Source organism: Quercus suber, unplaced genomic scaffold (genome assembly GCF_002906115.3).
Source record: "Quercus suber isolate HL8 unplaced genomic scaffold, Cork oak 2.0 scaffold_856, whole genome shotgun sequence".
Classification (NCBI taxonomy): Eukaryota; Viridiplantae; Streptophyta; class Magnoliopsida; order Fagales; family Fagaceae; genus Quercus; species Quercus suber.
This window is the reverse complement of record NW_027070286.1, coordinates 97,845-119,002: the sequence shown is the minus strand read 5'-3', so window position 1 is coordinate 119,002 and position 21,158 is coordinate 97,845. Positions and strand designations below refer to the sequence as shown.

General features: G+C 39.0%; 3 protein-coding genes across 3 annotated transcripts; all 3 read right to left on the bottom strand.

The window, feature by feature from the left end:
- Nucleotides 1–4,665: 4,665 nt before the first annotated feature.
- On the bottom strand, nt 4,666–5,625 carry LOC112022981 (phytosulfokine receptor 1). Its single transcript, XM_065767866.1, has one exon. It carries the CDS (start codon nt 5,623–5,625, stop codon nt 4,753–4,755), a length of 873 nt encoding a protein of 290 aa, XP_065623938.1. The 3' UTR covers nt 4,666–4,752.
- A 5,537-nt stretch (nt 5,626–11,162) lies between these two features.
- On the bottom strand, nt 11,163–11,522 carry LOC112022980 (secreted RxLR effector protein 161-like). The gene has a single exon (XM_024055598.1). The coding sequence runs from the start codon at nt 11,520–11,522 to the stop codon at nt 11,163–11,165; it is 360 nt and encodes a 119-aa protein (XP_023911366.1).
- A 1,857-nt stretch (nt 11,523–13,379) lies between these two features.
- On the bottom strand, nt 13,380–20,558 carry LOC136065122 (leucine-rich repeat receptor protein kinase EMS1-like). The gene is made up of 5 exons (XM_065767865.1): nt 20,403–20,558; nt 16,187–16,427; nt 15,856–16,072; nt 13,833–13,988; nt 13,380–13,725 (listed from the first exon to the last, which is right to left on the bottom strand). Exons 1-5 carry the CDS (start codon nt 20,556–20,558, stop codon nt 13,380–13,382), a joined length of 1,116 nt encoding a protein of 371 aa, XP_065623937.1.
- Nucleotides 20,559–21,158: the final 600 nt, after the last annotated feature.

Genomic DNA, 21,158 nt, shown 5'->3' with positions numbered 1-21,158 from the left:
TATATATATATTTAAAATAAATTTGGATTTAGAATAGGTACTCTCAACCTAAACATGTCTTTTCCCTAATCTGCAAGTGTACAAAAATGGACCGAAGTGGACCAAAATGAATCGAAGTGGTCTAAATGGACCGAAGTGAACACAAATGGACCAAATGGAACAAAATGGATTGAATGGACAAAATAGGACTGAATGGGGACAAAGAGGACCGAATAGGACCAAAGTGAACTGAATAGGACAGAGTGGACCAATGTAGACCGAGTAGGAACAAATAGGACCGAATAAGACCATAGTGGACCGAATAGGACGAAGTTGACTAAATAGGACCAAGTGGACAAATTGGACCGAATAGGACCAATGTGGACTGAATAGAACCAATGTGGACCGAATAGAACTAAAGTAGGTAGAATGGACCAAATAGGACCGATGTGGGCCAAATAATACTTTTGAATATTTATAATTTTTATTGCATTTTTAGGGCTCATATTTCTAATTTCTAATGTTTATTTTGTTTGTATTTTTTAATTCAAAACTAAAGAGTTTAGCTTAGATATAATAAAATCTCATACTTTTCAACCCATAAATTAAGGAAAAAAAAAATGAATTTTTGAGCTGAACTTAAAAAGGCAACCTACAAAAGAATTAATTTAAGTCCCAATGAGTCCAAAATGGACCGAAAGCAATCGAAATTGACCGAGTGGACCAAATTGGATTGAATGGGACCAAAGTGGACTGAATTAGACCTAATTGGACTGAAAAGCAATTGTTTAATTTTTAGGGAGAACAAATTATACATTATATTACAATTACAATTACAAAATAAATATTTATTCCCACGTATCGCATGGGTTTGCGACTAGTAGTAATAATAGGTGAAGCTGAGAGAAACTCAAATTAGAATTCCAAATTAGAGTTCCAATTTTGTGCCATGTGTCTATATTTATGTGAGGATCACACCATAATTATCCTTCCAATTGTTCAATTCAAACATGAAATTAGAGTCCAATTTTGTGCCATATGTTTCAAAAAATTTCTTAATTTTGGTGCCAAAACTAAGATCACATTATAAATATCCATCCAAATATTCATTGTATTTACAGCAATGCAAATACCGAGGAGTCAAATGAAGCAAGCGTTGAAGGGTGCTCTAAAGAAGAGAGAAAATTCTAGAGGAAAGAAACAGAGAGGGATAAGAGAGATGGTCAACCCATTCCCCCTCCACCTAAGCTTCCCACCCTTTATTTCCACACAAAAGGAAACTCAATATAGAGGAAATTAATGGCAATGTGTTAAGGATAGACCTCATCAACAAATTAAAAGTCCTACAACTATGGAACCATCTGTTAATGATCAACACAACAACAGATAGTAGCAGTTAATGATCAACGCAGTAACAAATTGCAACTCCACTAGTACTCTCTCTCTAAATTTCGGGTTCAAACTTAATCTTTTATGCAATATTTGTTTCTTCCAAATATCAGAAAATACTAAATTTCACTTCCAAAGACGCTAATAACGACTTGATTAACCATCCTTTGACAAGATTCTATTCAAAGCATAGAGAGATACATCCTCAAACAAGCTTTGGTGGTACATCATGTAAGTGTAAATCCTCTCTCTCTCTCCCCCTCTCCTATCTGTTACCCTTATTAGCCACATTAAAAGCAGAGATAGATAGAGTTTGTTGACTAGCCATACATACTCAAAGGAATTTTTATTTATTTATTTATTATTATTATTTTTTTCGCTCAAATGGTCCATCATCTTACCCAATTACCTGCCATACCATTACAAACTCAGTTTTTTTTTTTCCTATGAAAATTTCAGGCACCAAACAATGATTAGGGGTTCAAAAGCAGGGATGAATCTTTTCGATATCTTTCTCACTAAGGTTCATCTCTCTCTCTCTCTCTCTCTCTCTCTCTCTCTCTCTTAGTTTCATTCCCTTAATTTGAAATAGTGATGAGTTTGTCTCAATTATTGATCTTTGCAACTTCAATGGTTTAGTTTTATTTATATTGAGGCAATATAAAATTTGTGTGTGGAATTTGGTACTAAAGTGGTAAAAGGGTGGTGGGTAATTCAAATTATTAGTGTCATAATATTGGAACTACTAGAAATAGTGGACACTGAGTCACTGTGTTATTGGAGTGTTTTGAAATGGATTAGGATTGGTAGATTGTCCATTTATTCCTACCCATAAAATTTTAATGGAATTGTTTTGGACAGCTAGAACTCTAAATAGAGTGGAGGATTGTATCACAATTCTGTTTTATTTCATGTGAATTTCATAGCATTTTAGAATAATAAAACCATCATAATATCGGAGCCACAATCATTAACTATAGCATCAGCAACAAAACCAGAAATTTTAATTGGTTTGTCATTTAGTTGCATTCAATTGTTCTTCTTCCATGTGTTCATAAAAAAATTAAATAAAGGTGTCCATGGTTGAATTGTTAACTAACAGCTCCTACTAAAGATGACTTCAGAACATTCTCCATAGTCACACAAGAGGAGTAATAAAGAAGGATTGGCAGCTAACATACTAAGAATGAGTACTTCTTGGTCTTTGCCAGATTCTTACTTGGGGTGTCCTCTTTAATATATAATTAGATATATGATAGAAAAATTACAAATTCCTAGGAATAGAAGCCTCAAAAGTCTTGCAAGAAGAAACTTAGGTAAGGAATGGTGGCAAGATTATAAAATTATAAATTGCACTAGATAGCCCTTCTCTTGACATTAGAAGAGAATTTTAGAACTAATTCTAAATATACTAAGATCAAGTGCTACTTTTGCTCCATTCATTTAGTGTGCGTTTGGCTCCAAAATAAAAAGCTAGCTTATTTTACTATTTAGTTTATTTTTGCTATTATTCATGGGCCTCACTACACTTTTTGGTACTATTCATGAATCTCATTGTACTATTTTAGCTAACTTTTACCTTTATTTACAGTACTCTTAGCAAAAAGTTTTCAGTTTCAGTAAAATAAATGAATCCCAAATAGACCCTTGATTTAGGGTCTCCATTTATTTTCAATTACGGATCAATCTAGCTATAGAAAATTTCCAAATGCTCACTTCTGTTAATTGATTCCCATCAGGCATGCTAAAGTTGGAGAATAAGGAATGAATGATCAATGATGTCTCAGATTTGAAGCTGGCTTGAATTAAGAAGAATAAAAATTGTGTTAATGTGAGTACCAATAGAAGTATATATTGGGTTGGACAATGTAATTGGATTCAAGTCTCTAATATCAAAGGAGAACATGACATTAATTAGTCTATCTCAACCGAAATAATGGGCTAAAAGTGAAGGACAATGAGGTGAGTACTGTTTTATTTTGTCTCTTTTTACTTATTTTAAAGTGGAACTCTTATTAGACTATTTCCACCATCTACTGATTAGTAATCCAATCCAATTATATCTATCATGTTTCTCTTGCTTTACCCAAAGTGTAACAACTCGATGCATTCTTAGGAAAATAAAGCTTATTTATACCCCGTAGTTTGAAGAATGAATCCGAATTTGATAAGAATGAGGTGTAAAATCCATGTTTTACACATCCAATTAGAGATTGCCACATTTACTATTTACTTAAAACTCAATATATCCCGCCACATTAAATAACATTTCAATTAACTCCTACTTGAGTTGGATTTTCATATAGGTATTTGAATTAATTGAGTATGGTTGTGCCTACTGTTTAATATGTAATAGATGATGTAGCATGTTGGGATTGGAGGGTGTAAAACTTGGGTTTTACACCACATCCTTCTAGAATTTAATCTCTCAAATATGTGCAACTGCATCTATGGACCATAATATTTTCTGTTGTTACTAATTTTCCATTGTAGGTGATATTTGCAACACCATGCCTTAGTTCCATGATACATATTTGGAAGTATAAGAGCTATACATCTACAACCTGATTGTAAACAAATTTATGTTGTTAAAGATCTGTGGAGTTTTAATATTTTAGCCACCGTAACACATAGGACTAAATAAAAAAAATCATGCCAAAATCCATGATTGGGTTGTGATTTATCGATTCTTTCTCCTTCTATATAATATATGTTTCAATATTTTGCAATAGTTAAAACATGTTAAGTATAAACAGAAGCCCATTCTCTCTCTCTCTCTCACTCAAGAAAACCCTGACACTAATTTTTGTTTGTTTGTTTGTTGTTGTTGTTGTTGATGTTGTTGTTGTTGTTGTTGTTTTTATTTTTTTATTTTTATTTATTTATTTATTTTTTAAATCTTTCATATTGAGGGCAGGTTGTACGTTTAGGTGATTGTGCTGAGGTGTTAAAATCCCATATTAAAGTTGATAAGAACATAGATATAAATGTGTAAGAAGACGAAGATGGTATCTTGATATTACATCTAGTGAACATTATTTCCAAGAATTTTTTAAGTTGACGAGGACATAGAGATAACTGATAAAATTCTTCAAATTTTTTTTTTCCTTTTTATCAATATTGTTCAAATTCTCGTGCCTATGCATGAGTTACATGCTAGTTATTAATAAAAAAAGTAAACACATTCATTTTCATATCATAGAGAATAAGAAAACATATAACTGTATGATTAAAAAAAAGAGTACAATTAAAGCTCCAGCCGCAATTGAAGCTACATATAACTGTATGATTAAAAAAAACATATAACTATATGATTAAAAGAGAAATATTACTGTACCCATCCGATTTCCATATGAACACAAGGAAATCTGGTCTCACTGTCACTTAAGAGGTAACAAATCTTATGTACTTCCTTTTGTGAGGCTTTGGCAGTGCCAATCCGGACATGAAGCAACATATGACAGTAAGAACAAAACCTGTTGCAGCTCCAATTTTAAATGGTAGACCAATGATTGTCCTTTTTCTCTCCCTTATAGAAAGGACAGGAATTTGTTCAGACTGGCAAGTACACTGTGCATAACGAAGACCATTGTTTTTCTCAAAGCTTGTATTCGGAAAAGTATCGAACTGGCCTCCTTGAGGAACTTTCCCCCACAGCTGATTATAGGATATGTTGAAATTCGGCAGAAAGCAAAGATTTATCAATGAGTGAGGTATCTCTCCTGATAGTTTATTGTGAGACAAATCAAGTATTTCCAAGCCTGTCATGCCTGATAAATTATTTGGAATAGGACCAGAAAATTTATTCTCTTCAAGATTCAAAACATGGAGCCTTTTCAAATTCCCAAAACCTGGCCAGATTGGGCCATGGAGAATGTTGTAACTCAGGTCTATAGTTGGTCGAAAACTAGAAATTTGCCTATAAATCAAAACACTTCCACCTTGTCGAGCAGTGTAAAGTTCAAAGGTTGAGACAAGCTCTTCTATTGTGACCTTCCCACTTACTAGGCTCTGAAGTTCAGTCAAACTCTTTGGAATTTCACCTTTGAGAGAGTTATTTGACAAATCCAAGTAAAAGAGAGAGTCAAATTTTCCAACCCATGATGGTATGTTTCCACCCAAATGATTCCAAGACAACTCCAAAAACTGCAACTTGTGGCAACGACTCAACCATTGCGGGATTGGACCTTTGAGTTGACAATTGGAAAGAAGTAGACTGTTGAGGTTTTTGAAATGCAGATTCTCATCATTCGGCATTTGTTCATCATGAAAATTCATTGAAAGTACCAACATACTTAAGTTCCTACAATGTTGTAGAATCCTAAGAGCTGATAATATATTGAAAGCTTGAAAATGTGTTGAAAACACAAGAGCTGTTTAGACCCCCAATTAAAATTACGGCTTGGTTGATTTTACACTAACTTAATACTAAGTGCGGAATAGTGTAAACAGAAGCGTATAAGCAATACACCTACTCTAATCCATATTTAAAGCTACACAGCAGTAAAAATGAAATAAACAAGAGTAGGGAAGAAGGATGCAAACACAGAAAATACCGAGACGTGTTTTCGAAGAGGAAACTGAAGACTTCGGCGAAAAACCTCTCCACCGCCCTCCAAGCGGAAATCGATCCACTAGACAATCAGTTGGGATACATGAGTTAGCAAGAGACCCTCCAAGCCTAATCTACTCGATGTACCTAAGCCCCCCAAGCTCCTACTCCAACAAGGCTTCTTGGAACCATGTCTTGTCTAGCACCCCGGATCCCGCAACAAGCTCCATGTTGCATCTGCCATTCCAGGCTTCTTCCAATACTTCCCAGCAGCACCAAAACGTCACTCAACACTCTCAAAGGATGTGGTAAGTGTTTGGGCTATCAACCTCTCAATGGTGTGGAAATGGAGAGGGAAGGGTTGAGGAGATACCACAAGCAATTGTATAGAGAAAGGTGGAGATGTCAATCTCTAATTCTCAATATGTTTGGCTAGGGTTTTCTCTCTAAAGCATTCCTCAACATTTGTGGGTAAAGAGGGTATATATAGGATAGGTGCAAAATGTATGAGTCATTCAGTACAGGCTGGCAGAACAGCTTGTCTTGCGGGTGTCTCGCGGGAAGGCCTTACCCGCGAGATACTCGCGAGAGACAGCTGTCTCCACCTGGCCTGACTCTTTGCATTCCAGCACGTGCAGGGCACATGCTTCACTTCGCAGGAAGCTAAGTCGCGACATACCCGCGAGAATCCTTCAGCCTCCAAATTGCTTGAGTCTTCACACACTCTCTATCACACAACCCTTACAATAAATCCCACAACAAATACAGGGTATAAACGATTGAAAATAATTACAATTAAATTTGGCACGGAATAAAAGCCAACAAAATACATAGTTGTAAATAACAACTTTACAATCTCCCCCTTTGGCTATTCCATGACAAAACCCTAAAACAGACTCTAGACTTAAACGTGAGTTTGGAAACAATGGGAAAACTCACTCACACCTATTTCTAGATTCTGATTAAGCTCTTGAAACATATGAACAAGTAACTCCTGAAACACAACAACAAACTAATATCATTGTATGCAGAAAACTTGAAACGCATATGGAGCAATAAAAGCATGATCAAGCAAAATGAAATAGAAACACTAAATCATGGCAAGATCAAACAAGTAATCACTATACACAAGCAATTACAATGCTCATTCGCTCAAGGAATGAACAACCAGATATGCAAGATGATAAGCTCATTTTGAGAGTACCATTTGCAAATCCAACACTCAACTAATGCAAAATACACGAAGTATTTGCATCTAGGAGCAATCCTATACGGGCACAAGAGTGTTGTATTGAAGTAAAATGTATGACATTAAACTTCAATAACACATGCAGAAAGGCTGCATAAACAATGTACTGCATATGCATGGCACAAACCATAAAAACCTACACATTATTAAGCAATGAAACAAACCCTTAAAGCTTACAAAAGCAACATGGGTACATGCAAAGTATGCTACAAAGCATAGAGAATATCACAAAAGAAACATTTGAAATTATACTTAAATAAAAACAGAGTATCAAAGCTTTAAACCAAAAGCACCAAAAGCATAAAACATCAAAACATAGGAACTGTTGACTTCTTCTCCCTCAATCAATGAACATCATCTCCCCCTTTTTGTCATGGAATAGCTAGTCATTCTCTTCTAGCTTCCGTTGAATTTCATCCAGCTGAGTTTGAAGAGATGTGAACTGTGAATCAAGACGTCTGTGGTGAGTGTACATGATAGTTGCCAGCCTGGACATCTTTGTACTCATCTCTTGAAGAGCAGTGGAGATATTGTTGAACTGTTCATCATAGGTATGAGTTGCAGAACTCGGGGTACCCGATGGTGCATGACTTTCTTGCTTGGTATTCTTCTTGGTGTGGCTCATACTTGCATGGAGAGACCGAATGTTAATTGGACTTGGCCTTGGATATGGACGTTCATCCTCCAATGGACGGACACCTTTGAGCTTCAAAATCTTTGAAATAAGGCGAGAGAAAGGAATACAATTCCTTGAAGCAGTCCGGTCAACTGTTTTTGCCAAAATGTGAAAAATATGAGAGCACACATCAATTTCTACATCCATGATCAGATCATTCAAAAACAATGCTCGACCAAGATTCATATATCCGATGCTGGACAAGGGATAGAGATTGCTACACATGATCATTGAGAGAAGACGTAATTCGGAAGAGAGGGATGCCACATTGATTGACTTCTTATTGGAGGAGAATTCCAAATTGGCTCCTAAAGACTGTTTGAGATACTCTTCATCTGGGTTCAGCTCATCATATATCGGTGGTATGGGGAGAATTGGCCGGTTAATGTGTAGAATTTCCACTAAGTACATTGGTGTGACAGAAAAACTCTTTCCCCGAACCTAACATTTAATCTCTTCTCCGATGACATTGGCATTGGCATAGAATTCCTTAACCATGTTCTCGTATGTATCCTTGAAAGTTGAAAGCAGATAGTTCCAATCTTTCGTGGTAAACCAAATGGGTATTTTTGTGTCCCTAAGTGATGGCTCATCAACCCCCCTTTCAACTATCAAAGGAGCACCCTGAAAGTGGTTCTTGTAGGATTCAGAACCAGCATAAGATTTAAACAAGTAAGGATCAAAAACTCTCGTTGAGTAGCGAGCTTTCTTTGGTCTAGGTGAATCAGCATCAACATCAATGATCGGCTCTTTTCCTTTGTTGCAGCCTCCTTTCACAGCTGAAGTCTTGAATGGAGACATCTGTGCAATAGAGCACAAAAAAAAAAAAAAAAAAAAAAAATAGGAGACACGTGCACAACACACAGACTTGAATGGAGACATCTGTGCAAAAAAAAAAAAAAAAAAAAAAAAAAAAAAAAAATAGGAGACACGTGCACAACACACAGAACACAGAATGTGATTAGATTCAAGTTAGGTCAAAACAGAAGTAACACTGCATAGAACAAGACATAATCAACTCCAAACAATATGCTGAATGCATAGACATAATGTATGGAACGAAGCTAATGTGCATGTGTGTGTATATGTGTGCCAAGAGTGTGCAACATGAGCAGATTGTTTGAAACACACAATCAATGACCAAACTGAGTGAAATAAGGTCAAGCAAGGGCAAGTCCAGGGATTGAAATCACTTGATTCCAATTTGGCACAAAAATGTCATTCAGACATTTTGACAAACACCTAGCATGCACAAATGCAAATATAACATGAATACTGCAGGAACATGTTGAAAACATGCCTAAATACACTTTAAAATGCCACAGGGGTCTAACACAAAAGCCCAAACAACACATGGAACACAGCCCAATCAAAGAAATTGAAGAAATTTTCAGCCAATTTAGAAAAATATCCAAATTTTTGAAAATTCCCAAATTTTGAAACCCTAACGAAAAATCTGCATAAGGGAAGAGAAACTTGAAGGAGAATGCTGTTAGAAGACATACCTAGAAGTTGATAATGCAGAAATGATGCTTGAAAATGATGGGTTTAGATAGAAAAAGACCTTGGGTTGAAAAAGGGTTCGAGAGAGGTTGAGCGAGGGAAATGAGAAATGTTTGAGAAACTGTCACATCTGCTACAAATAAAACTGAAAACACGCGATTTTCGCGGGTTAGAGAGTAGCGACACAGTCGCGATACAGTCGCGAGAAGAGCCACTGAAGCACAAAACTTTCGCGAGAAGCACTAAGTCGCGAGACAGTAGCGAGACAGTCGCGGTAACTTCTGTCTGAAATTGGAAAAATCCAATTTTTATCCAAACAGCATTTCGTGAGAAGCTGTTGGTCGCGAGACAGTTGCGATACAGTCGTGAAAGTTTTTGTGTGACACGAAGAAGAAAAAAAATATCCCTCAACCCCTTTTCGCGGGAAGCTCTAAGTTGCGAGCTTCTCGCGAAACATCCCCTGAACTAGTGTTTTGAAGAAATACACAAAAATGCATTTAGACTCAGAACCAAAAGACAGGAAAGTATAAAATCACTTTCAAAAACAAATAAAACACTCAAAAATCTTTTTGGTTTTGATCAACGAGTTCATGAGCATAGACATCACATTTGAACATATACAATCACACAAATGAGATAGGCATTGATTGAATCAAAGACTTGTGTGTTGTGTGTGAGTATCAAATGTGAAATAGTCCTTAGACTAGAGCGAAAATTCAATGATCAATTCAATCGAGTCATACACAACTGATACGAAATCAAGTGGACTATTTCCGTTATAGAAATGAGTATATATGACCTCCCCATTGAACACATTACTTAGAAGCTTTTCATTTGGCTTCTCCAAAAAAAATTTAACACTTGGTCCATTCAATTTTGTTTGGACAAAATCATCTCATTTAGAGATTGGTGCATGAATTTTATGATATTTCAACTTTGATGATTCGCCTTTGGCTTTTTAAGCACCATACAAAACACATTAAAAAGAGTCGCTTTCCCTTTTTCCTAGTCGAATACTAGTGTGTGCGACAGGCTTTTGCAGCTCAATATCTCTTTTCATTTGGAGATTTACATTTGGAGAGCTCTTTTTGCAAAAACATAAAAATAAAGTGGGAAGAGATATAGACATAAGTCTATGCAAGTATCAAGACCAACAGGGCTATTGATCGATCATTCATGACAAGCTTGAAGATCTATTTACAACAATCACACATAGTGTTCAAGATTTCTTCCAGAAATGAGTGCATACATAACAAGCCAAGATCGTAAATGCACTATGCCATTAGTACAAAGGTACTAGGCTAAACTCACATGTGACATACGCAAAACAAGTGATCAAACTTTTGAGATTTTTCAATTTTTATGGGTTTTTGAAATTTTGAACACACCCAAAAATAGAGTAAGAGAAGTAAGAAAAAAAACAGGTACAAACCAAAACAAACAAAATTCTAGGGACTAAACATGTGGAACCACAACACAAGTATGCAACAAAGAGTAGTATAGGTTCACACAAGAGATAGAGTTCAGGGAATGATACTGACATCGATGGTCTTACACAAAGATTCAAACTTTGGGCCATCTAGAGGTTTAGTAAATATGTCTGCTTTCTGATTCTCAGTGTTGATGAACTCTAAGTATACAGTCCTTTCCTCCACCAAATCTCAAATGAAATGATACCGAAACTCGATATGTTTTGATTTCGAGTGTTGTACTGGATTCTTTGACAAATTTATGGCACTTGTATTATCACAATATACACACATCGTGTCTTGAGTGATTCCATAATCATGAAGAAGCTTCTTCATCCATAGTAATTAAGCACAGCAACTTGCAGCAGCAATGTATTCAGCTTCGGCTGTTGATAGAGAAACTGAATTCTGCTTTTTGCTCATCCATGACACCAAGTTGTTTCCAAGATAATAGCATCCACCGGAAGTACTTTTTCTATCATTAATGCAACTGGCCCAATCAGCATCAGAATGTCCGGCTAAGCACTCATTTGAATCTCTTGAGTACCAAATTTCATAATCAGAGGTGCCATTTATGTAGCGGATAATTCTTTTAACTGCGGTAAAATGTGATTCCTTGGGGGCTGCCTGAAATCTAGCACATACGCCTACGCTGAAGGCAATGTCTGGTTTGCTAGCAGTGAGATATAAGAGACTGCCTATCATGCTTCAATAGAGCGTTGGATCCACTTCTATACCTGCTGCATCCCGACTCAGCTTTGATGAGGAGCTCATTGGAGTGGAAGTGTGTTTCTTAGAGTCTAGGCCAAATCTTTTAACAAGATTTTTTGCATTTTTCTCTTGAGAAATGAATATCCCATCTTTCTGTTGTTTCACTTGAAGCCCTAGGAAATAGTTCAGCTCCCCCACCATACTCATCTCAAACTCCCTTTTCATCTCTTCGGAGAATTCATGAGCCAAATGATCAATTATGGATCCAAAAACAATATCATCCACATACACTTGAGCAACTAGGAGAGACTTCTCATCTCTCTTTACAAACAATGTTCGATCAGCTTGGCCTCTTTTGAATCCACGATCCAGCAAGTATGTTGTGAGACGATCATACCATGCTCTTGGTGCCTGCTTCAAACCATATAGTGCTTTCTTCAACCTTAGCACATGATCCGGAAAGTGAGGATCTTGAAATCCCTTTGGTTGCTCAACGAATACTTCTTCATTTAGAAAACCATTCAGAAATGCACTTTTCACATCCATTTGGTACAGTTTGAAGTCCATAACACATGCTATGGATAGTAGAATTTGAATCGACTCTAATCTTACGACTGGTGCAAACGAATCATCAAAATCTATGCCTTCCACTTGAGTATATTCTTGAGCTACCAACCTAGACTTGTTTCGAACTACCTCACCGTCTTCATCAGTTTTGTTCTTGAAGATCCACTTGGTGCCGATGACATGGGTATCTTTGGGTCTTGGAACCAACTCCCATACATCATTTCTTACAAACTGATGTAACTCTTGATGCATAGACTCTATCCAATTTTCATCTCCAAGAGCTTCCTCTACCTTCTTAGGTTCGAATTGAGCAAGATAACAATTGTACGTTACATGATTCGCACTGTATTTTGGTCCTTTTCTCAACCGAAGTCCCTCATTTACGTCACCAATGATATTGCTTGACGGGTGGTTGAGAATTACCCTTGATGACGGTCTCTTGGAGGTAGAAGGTTCTTCATCTCGAGAGATCGGAGGTTGAACTTCCGGAGGTGTGAGAGGGCTAGAAGACCCTTGTGTTGATCTAGTCTCCCTTCTTGGTATAGGGGGTGTGGACTCTTTTTCCGGTGATTCTTTCTTAATCTCATCATCTTGTGACATGTTGTCCTCGACCTCCCCCTTCATCAGGTTCGATCCTTCACCATCATCTCTTTCCTTTTCAGATATGGTATCATCAATGACCACATTTATTGACTCCATTACTGTCTTAGTGCGCTTATTGAACACCGTATACGCTCGGCTATTTAATGAATAGCCTAGAAATATCCCTTCATCACTTTTAGCATCAAATTTTCCAGGATTCTCTCTATCATTGAGAATATAACATTTGCTCCCAAATATTCAAAAATATTTTACCTTCGGCTTCTTCTCTCTCCAAATTTCATACGATGTCTTCTTCGTTCTTGCTCAGAAGTAAGTCCTATTCCCAATGTGACATGAAGTGTTCACAGCTTCAGCCCAAAACTTCTGTGGAAGGTTTTTGTTGAGTAACATTACTCGAGCCATTTCTTGAATCACCCGATTCTTCCTTTCAACTACTCCATTCTGTTGTGGAGTCTTTGGGGCTGAGAATTCCTTCTTGATACCGTGTTCATTGCAAAATGCTTCAAACTTCGCATTTTCAAACTCTTTCCCATGATCACTCCTGATTTTGATGATAGGTACTCCCTTTTCATTCATCAGTCTCTTGCACAATTTTTCCATCTTGTCATATGCTTCCGATTTCTCTCTAAGGAAGTCCACCCAAGAATACCTTGAGAAATCGTCAACTACCACCATAATATATCACTTTCCACCCATGCTCTCTGTTCTTGTAGGACCCATTAGATCCACATGCAGTAATTCTAACGGACGAGATGTTGCAACCACATTCACTTTAGGATGGCTTGACTTTGTTTGTTTTCCCAGTTGACATGGACCACAAACATTCTTCTCAATTTTTCCAAACTTAGGTTGACCAACCACAGCCTCAAGCTTCGAGACTTTTGCCACTTGCTTGTAATTTGCATGTCCAAGCCGTTGATGCCACAACTCGAAGAGGTTTACCCGAGCACTTCGACATGCTATGCTGGGTTTGGGAATAACCCCATAACAATTATCGGTGGTCCTTAGTCCCTTCAGACTTGAACACCTTCTTCATTCAAGATTAGACACCCTTTCTTTGAAAATTGGACTAAGAAATCTTCATCACAAATCTGAGTGATACTTAACAAGTTCACTTTTAATCCCTTAATATACAACATATCAGTCAATAAAGGCAGATCCGGAATATCCACCGTTCCCTTTCTAAGAACTTGTGAATGACTACCATCTCCAAAAGTCACAAATCCATCTTCTTTCTCTTTAAGAGATTTGAACAAAGATTTTTCTCTAGTCATATGCCTTGAACATCCACTGTCAAGATACCACAAACATGAGTTAAACACTTTCAATGCGGTGTGAACAAAAAGACATGGATGAGAGAGACATTCTTGACCATCAAAGCAAGAATCATTTTTCCTTATTTCATTCAAGGATGAGTGAAGTTTCCTTCTTAAACGACCAAGTTTATCACATAATAGTCTATTTCTTTTCTCATATTTATAAACTAAGGACTTTGACTCACATAGGCTGTTATGTATATCATGGTTCCTATGAACTAAGGATTTCAGCATGTGACTAAAAATTCTAGCATATTTCTTTGATTTAAATAACTCTAAGAGCGCATTACTAGAACAGTCTTCAAAAATGCTCATCGAGACATTTTCACAAACACTTTTAAAATCTGTCATTGTGATTATTTCAAGAACACTTTTCAAAAACACACCAAGGGGTCTAGGATCACACTTAGGTATTAAAACCACAGCAAGTGTACCTACTCTGATACCAATTGAAAGCTCGAAAATGTGTTGAAAACACAAGAGCTGTTTAGACCCTTAATTAAAGTTACGGCTCGATAGATTTTACACTAACTTACTACAAAGTGCGGAATAGTGTAAACACAAGCGTATAAGCAATACACCTACTCTAATCCATATTTAAAGCTACACAGCAGTAAAAATGAAATAAACAAGAGTAGGGAAGAAGGATGCAAACACAGAAAACACCGAGACGTGTTTTCGAAGAGGAAACCGAAGACCTCGGCGAAAAACCTCTCCGCCGCCCTCCAAGCGGAAATCGATCCACTAGACAATCAGTTGGGATACATGAGTTAGCAAGAGACCCTCCAAGCCTAATCTACCCAATGTACCTAAGCTCTCTAAGCTCCTACTCCAACAAGGCTTCTCGGAACCTTGTCTTGTCTAGCACCCCGGATCCCGCAACAAGCTCCATGTTGCATCTGCCATTCCAGGCTTCTTCCAATGCTTCCCAGCAGCACCAAAACGTCACTCAACACTTTCAAAGGATGTGGTAAGTGTTTGGGCTATCAACTTCTCAATGGTGTGGAAATGGAGAGGGAAGGGTTGAGGAGATACCATAAGCAATTTTATAGAGAAAGGTGGGGATGTCAATCTCTAATTCCCAATGTGTTTGGCTAGGGTTTTCTTTCTGAAGCATTCCTCAACATTTGTGGGTAAAGAGGGTATATATAGGATAGGTGCAAAATGTGTGAGTCATTCAGTACAAGCTGGCAGAATAGCTTGTCTCGCGGGTGTCTCGCGGGAAGGCCTTACCCGCGAGATACTCGCGAGAGACAGCTGTCTCCACCTGGCCTGACTCCACCTGGCCTGACTCTTCGCATTCCAGCACGTGCAGGGCACATGCTTCACTTCGCGAGAAGCTAAGTCACAACATACCCGCACGAATCCTTCAGCCTCCAAATTGCTTGAGTCTTCACACACTCTCTATCACACAACCCTTACAACAAATCCCACAACAAATACAGGGTATAAACGATTGAAAATAATTACAATCAAATTTGGCATGGAATAAAAGCCAACAAAATACATAGTTGTAAATAACAACTTTACATATATTACTAAGGCTAGTGTTTGACAGTGTGAGGTGTGTTAGAGACTTTAAATTCTTGAAGTTATTAGGGAGTTCACTGCTAAGGTTGTTGCGCGCAAGATTGAGTGAATTCAATCCTCTGCAAGAGAAAAGACTATTAGGAATTGGGTTGTGGAACAAATTCGAACCAAGACCTAAGGAGACAAGATTTTTCATTGCAGAACAGTTGAGGTTGATTGGACCACTTAGAGAGTTTCTATTCAAATATAACATTTGAAGTGATGGGGAGTTTACTAAAGAAGTAGGCAAATGACCAATGAATAAATTTGACCTGGCTGAGAATTGCTTAAGCCTTGCTAGTCTCGTAAAAATGTCTGGAAGAACTCCAGAGAACAAATTAGAGGAGATATCCAATTTAACAAGGTTAGAGAGGTTACCAATTCTATTACTTAGTGACCCAGATATGCTATTACCCTGAAGATTCAGTTCACTAAGATTTTTCAGTTGGAAGAAACTCTCAAGCAAACTCTCTGACAAAATATTTTCATCTAAAGAGAGATGTTGTAGGGAAGTACAATTAGCCAAATCTTTTGGAACTTGTCTAGAAAAATAGTTATTAGAGAAATTAAGCACTCGAATTTTTGTAGATACTGTACACATACCTTTGTTGTTGATGGACCCAACAAAAGCATTGTTGCTTATGTCTATGATCTCTATGTTTGGCAGACTAAACAACTCATCAGGAAGTGAACCCTTCAGGAAATTATGAGAGAAGTTTAGAACTCTCAATTGATTCAAGCCTGCCAAGGATCCACAAATCTTCCCAGAAAGTCTTTTGCTGCCAAGTTCCAAGCCAACTACTCTTCTGTCAAAACCAGTGGAATTATCACAGGTGACACCAGTCTAAGTGTAGCAACCAGGAGAGTCAATGCTATTCCACCCCGGAATTGTTGATACTAAATGAAGAGGGTAAAATTATGGATGACGGAACCATATTAATAAACTTGACGGCTCTGGACCAGTGGGCTAATAATGGACGGATCTAAAGTGCACGGACACAAGGTGGATGGGTCTAGAGGCCACGTGGCATCCACCTGGTTTAAGTAATCTCCAAGAAATCCTAAATGGAAACAACTTATGATTCACGATTAACCCTAGCTCATAAATTCTCAATATGAATAGAATTCTAACATGAGGAGGATTCCGTAATGTACGCCCATTAATGAGAATCTTCCTATAAGGAAATTCCTTCCTATGCAAGAAACGGAGGTCGGTTCTACATTACTATAAAAACCCCAAAGCTCCCAAAAAACAAGGTATGCATAATTCATCCTAGCTCTGGCACTCTAGAGTTGTGAGAAGTTCTAACTTGACCTTTAGAGGGTGTTTGGCCGGCACCACAGCGGTGCTTTCTGTTAGGTCTTCTCTTTTTATGTTGTGCAAGTATTGTTTTGAGCACGCGAGGACCGTGTTGTTCACTGGTGATTTTTTGGCATCATTAGTTGGCGCCGTCTGTGGGAACTAGCGACTTGTAAGCTATACTATCACTTCCGGGACAAAGAGTTGCATGGTACTTACTCGCTCGATGGCGACTACCAACAATGTTCAGGGAGACAAACCACGCACAACTGCACTCAAGAGATAGGTTCAACTCTCGCCGATGTCGTGGAACACCTCACCAAACAAAACAATGATCTGGAAGAGCAGCTGCGTCAAAAGAACGCAGGGTATAATACTCAAGAGGAAGACCAAGAAGGTACTAGCGCCAAGAGAAGAGAACAAGAAGGGCCGAAAGGTAGCAATGCCCCAAGTAGACTAGAATGACAGGACACAAGCCATCCATTTGTCACAGATATGGCTCCACCTCACATGGTTGCAGAGATGCAGATGATGAAGGAATGGATGGACTTTATGATGAATGCCCTTAGAGGACGAGTGTCCAGCGACCTCGATGACTTGGTCCACTAAATCGATTTACCATTTACCACATCCATCAATTCCTTTCCCCTTCCGTCAAAGTTTCGTATGCCACAGATAGAAAGCTATGATGGAGCCAAGGACCCCATAGATCACTTGGAATCATTCAAGACATTGATGCACCTTTAGAGGGTGGCGGACGAGATCATGTGTAGGGCCTTCCCCACCATGCTAGAAGGTCTTATAAGGATTTGGTTTAGCAAGTTGACGCCTAACACCATCGGTACTTTCAAGGAGCTAAGCGCCCAATTTGCTTCACACTTTATCGAGGGGCACAGGTATAAGAAGTCTACTACGTGCCTGATGAGCATCAAGCAATGGAAAGATGAGACACTAAGGTCTTACATAGCCCGCTTTAACAAAGAAGAACTTTAAATCGATGAGGCTGATGATAAGATACTGGTAGCTGTGTTCACCAATGGGTTGTGGAAGGGTAAGTTTTTATTCTCCCTATATAAGAACGATCCAAAGACTATGTCAGATGTGCTTTACAAAGCGAACAAATACATGAACGCGGAAGACGTGCTTTTGGCCCAAGAGTAGAAACCTAGGAAGAGAGAAAGACAGGAAGATATGTGGTAGGACAGAGGGCGGAAGATGGCAAGAACTGGAGAGCGAAGAGAGGACAGGTGCTCTAAGCCTACCATGGGGAAATTCACAAGCTTCACCCCACTGACTGCCTCGATCGACCAGGTCCTGATGCAAATCAAGGAAGAAAGGGCCTTAACCTTTCCCGGCAAGCTGAAGGGTGATCCCAATAAGAGGTCTAGAGATAAATACTACTGTTTCCATCATGACCACAGTCACGACACAGCCAATTGCTACGACTTAAAGCAACATATCAAAGCCCTTATCAGGCAAGAGAAGTTACAGAAGTTCGTCAGTAGGGAAAGAATGGATCCACCTCAAGAGTAGCCTCCCCAATGGGACAACGAGTGTCCAAGGCCAACCTTGGGAGACATAAGGATGATTGTAGGAGGCACAACGGCTGATGGGTCATCCAAAAAGGCCTGTAAGACTTACCTAAGGATGGTCCATAACGTCCAGTTGACAGGTTCCCTGTCGAAGATGTCGCAGATCAACAACCCCGTCATCAAATTCTTGGAAGAAAATGCCCGACGTCTTCACCACCCACACAACGATGCACTTGTCGTCATCATACGAGTAGGAGATTACAACATGCATCGAGTTCTGGTTGACAATGGTAGTTTTGCTGACATCCTTTACTACCTAGCATTCGAACAAATGAGGATTGATAGAGAGCGACTAGTTCCAACGAATGCTCCGCTCGTTGGTTTTGGAGGAACAAAGGTAGGCGACTACCCCTAATTCATGAAAGGCTGTAACCTTAACCTACCACTTGATGATCAAGTTCCCTACAGATTATGGAATAGGGGAGCTACATGGAAATTAGGTGGCTGCACGCGAATGCTACATAGCTATGGTGGAGATGGACGACCACCTCTAGGCCATGAACATAGAAGAACATCGGACGGTGACAGAGCCTGTTAAAAGGCTTGAAGAGATACTTCTCGATGACTCCAAGAATGATTGAACAATGAGGATTGGTACCCTTACCAGCCCGACTGTCCGCCAAGCACTAACAACTTTTCTCAAAGATAACAGGGATGTGTTTGCTTGGAGCCATGAAGACGTGCCGGGAATAGACCTTTCGGTCATAGTGCACAAACTGAACATGTCGCCTTCCTTTACACACATCTATCAGAAGAAACGAGTATTCGCCCCAGAACGAGATCAAGCTATAGCAGAAGAAGTCCACAAGCTACAAGAGGCGAATTTCATTAGGGAGGTTTACTACTCCGACTGGTTGGTAAACGTGGTGATGGTCAAGAAAGCCAGCGGGGGGAAATAGAGGATGTGCGTAGACTTCACCGACCTAAATAAGGCATGCCCCAAAGATAGTTACCCCCTTCTGCGGGTTGATGTTCTGGTTGACTCAATGGCTCAACACCAGCTATTAAGCTTTATGGACGCTTTTTCGGGCTACAACCAGATTAGGATGGACGAAGCAGATCAGAAGAAGACTTCGTTTGTTACTAGCCAGGGCCTTTTCTGCTATAAAGTAATGCCATTTGGTCTCGGGCGCGATGTATCAGAGGCTCATGAACAAGATGTTTGCATAACATATTGGGAGGACTGTCCAGGTCTATGTTAACAACATGCTGGTGAAAAGCTGAAGGGAGCAAGATCACTTGGAAGACCTCAGGGAAACATTCGAACACCCTCTGCTCCTACAACATGAAACTCAATCCAAGCAAGTGTGCCTTCGGAGTGACTGTAGAAAAGTTCCTAGGGTTCATGGTGTCTAAGAGGGGTATCAAGGCCAGCCCAGACAAGATTCGGGCCATAATAAAGATGGCACCCTCGAGGAACGTGAAAGAAGTACAAAGCCTCAACGGTAAAATAGCAATGCTGAACAAGTTCGTATCAAGGGCGACAGATAAGTGTCTACCCTTCTTCCACACCCTGAAAAAATCTTTTGAATGGACAACTGAGTGTCAGCGAGCATTCAAGGACCTAAAAACCTACTTCTCGTCCCCTCCGTTGCTAAGTCCTTCCTAGCCTAGGGAAGAACTATTCCTCTACTTAGCTGTATCCTCAACGGTTGTCAGTGTAGCATTAGTCAGGGAAGAAAATAGGGTACAGAAGCCCATGTACTACACGAGTTGAGCACTTCGAGGTGCAAAAGAAAGATACCCACCAATGGAGAAGCTCTCCTGTGCTTTGGTTACTGTAGCTCGTAAGCTCAAGCCATATTTCCAAGCTTAAACAGTGATCATCCTAACGAACAAACCCATAAGGCGAGCAATGAGTAGTCCCAAAGCTGCCAGACGAACAGCATTATGGGCAATAGAATTAAGTGAGTTTGACATACAGTACCATCCACGCACTGCCATTAAGGGACAGGTGGTCGTCGACTTCATTGCGGAGTTCACTAACATAGAAGGCTAAGGGGTAGAAGAGGTCCCACAATGGAGCATCCACATAAACGGATCCTCCAATAAGCAAGCAAGGGAAGCTGGTGTGATACTCCATAGCCTTGAAGGAGATAGGATCGAATGCATGGCCTTCTAGATTTCCCAATGACCAATAACGAAGTAGAATACGAAGCTTTGATAGCAGGGTTGGACCTCACTAAGGTCATGGGAGCTAAAAATTTGGTCATCTACTGCGATTCCCAAGTAGTAACAAGTTAGGTTAACAGAGAATGAACGAATGAAGAGGAACCTGGAGTAGGTGACGGATTGGGTTAGCAACCTCCGAGCAAAGTTTGTTCAAATCCCAAGGAGGGAAAATAAGCACGTCAACCGACTCGCTAAAGCTCCGTCAGCAGAGCATATGGTCATCCCTAGTCAAGTACTATCCTTCGTTCAAGTTTCACCACTTATAGATAGCATCAGTGTGCTAGAGGTATGAAAGCTCGAAAATGTGTTGAAAACACAAGAGCTATTTAGACCCCCCCCCCCAAATTAAAGTTATGGCTCGATAGATTTTACACTAATTTACTATAAAGTGCGGAATAGTGTAAATGCGAGCGGATGAACAAATAAGCTACTCTAATCCATAAACTAAGCAACATAGCAGTATAATGGAATATAAAAGAGTAGATAAGAAAAATGCAACCACAGAAAACAT

Bases quoted from the DNA above. Each gene is read 5' to 3' on its own strand.
- LOC112022981 (XM_065767866.1), bottom strand. From the start codon at position 5,625: ATGCCGAATGATGAGAATCTGCATTTCAAAAACCTCAACAGTCTACTT.
- LOC112022980 (XM_024055598.1), bottom strand. From the start codon at position 11,522: ATGATAGGCAGTCTCTTATATCTCACTGCTAGCAAACCAGACATTGCC.
- LOC136065122 (XM_065767865.1), bottom strand. From the start codon at position 20,558: ATGGAGTATCACACCAGCTTCCCTTGCTTGCTTATTGGAGGATCCGTT. The intron at 16,073-16,186 runs GTATGTGTACAG...ATCTCTCTTTAG, and splicing joins TGGGTCCATCAACAACAAAG to ATGAAAATATTTTGTCAGAG. The intron at 13,989-15,855 runs GTCAAATTTATT...GTATCTTGACAG, and splicing joins CTTAAGCAATTCTCAGCCAG to TGGATGTTCAAGGCATATGA.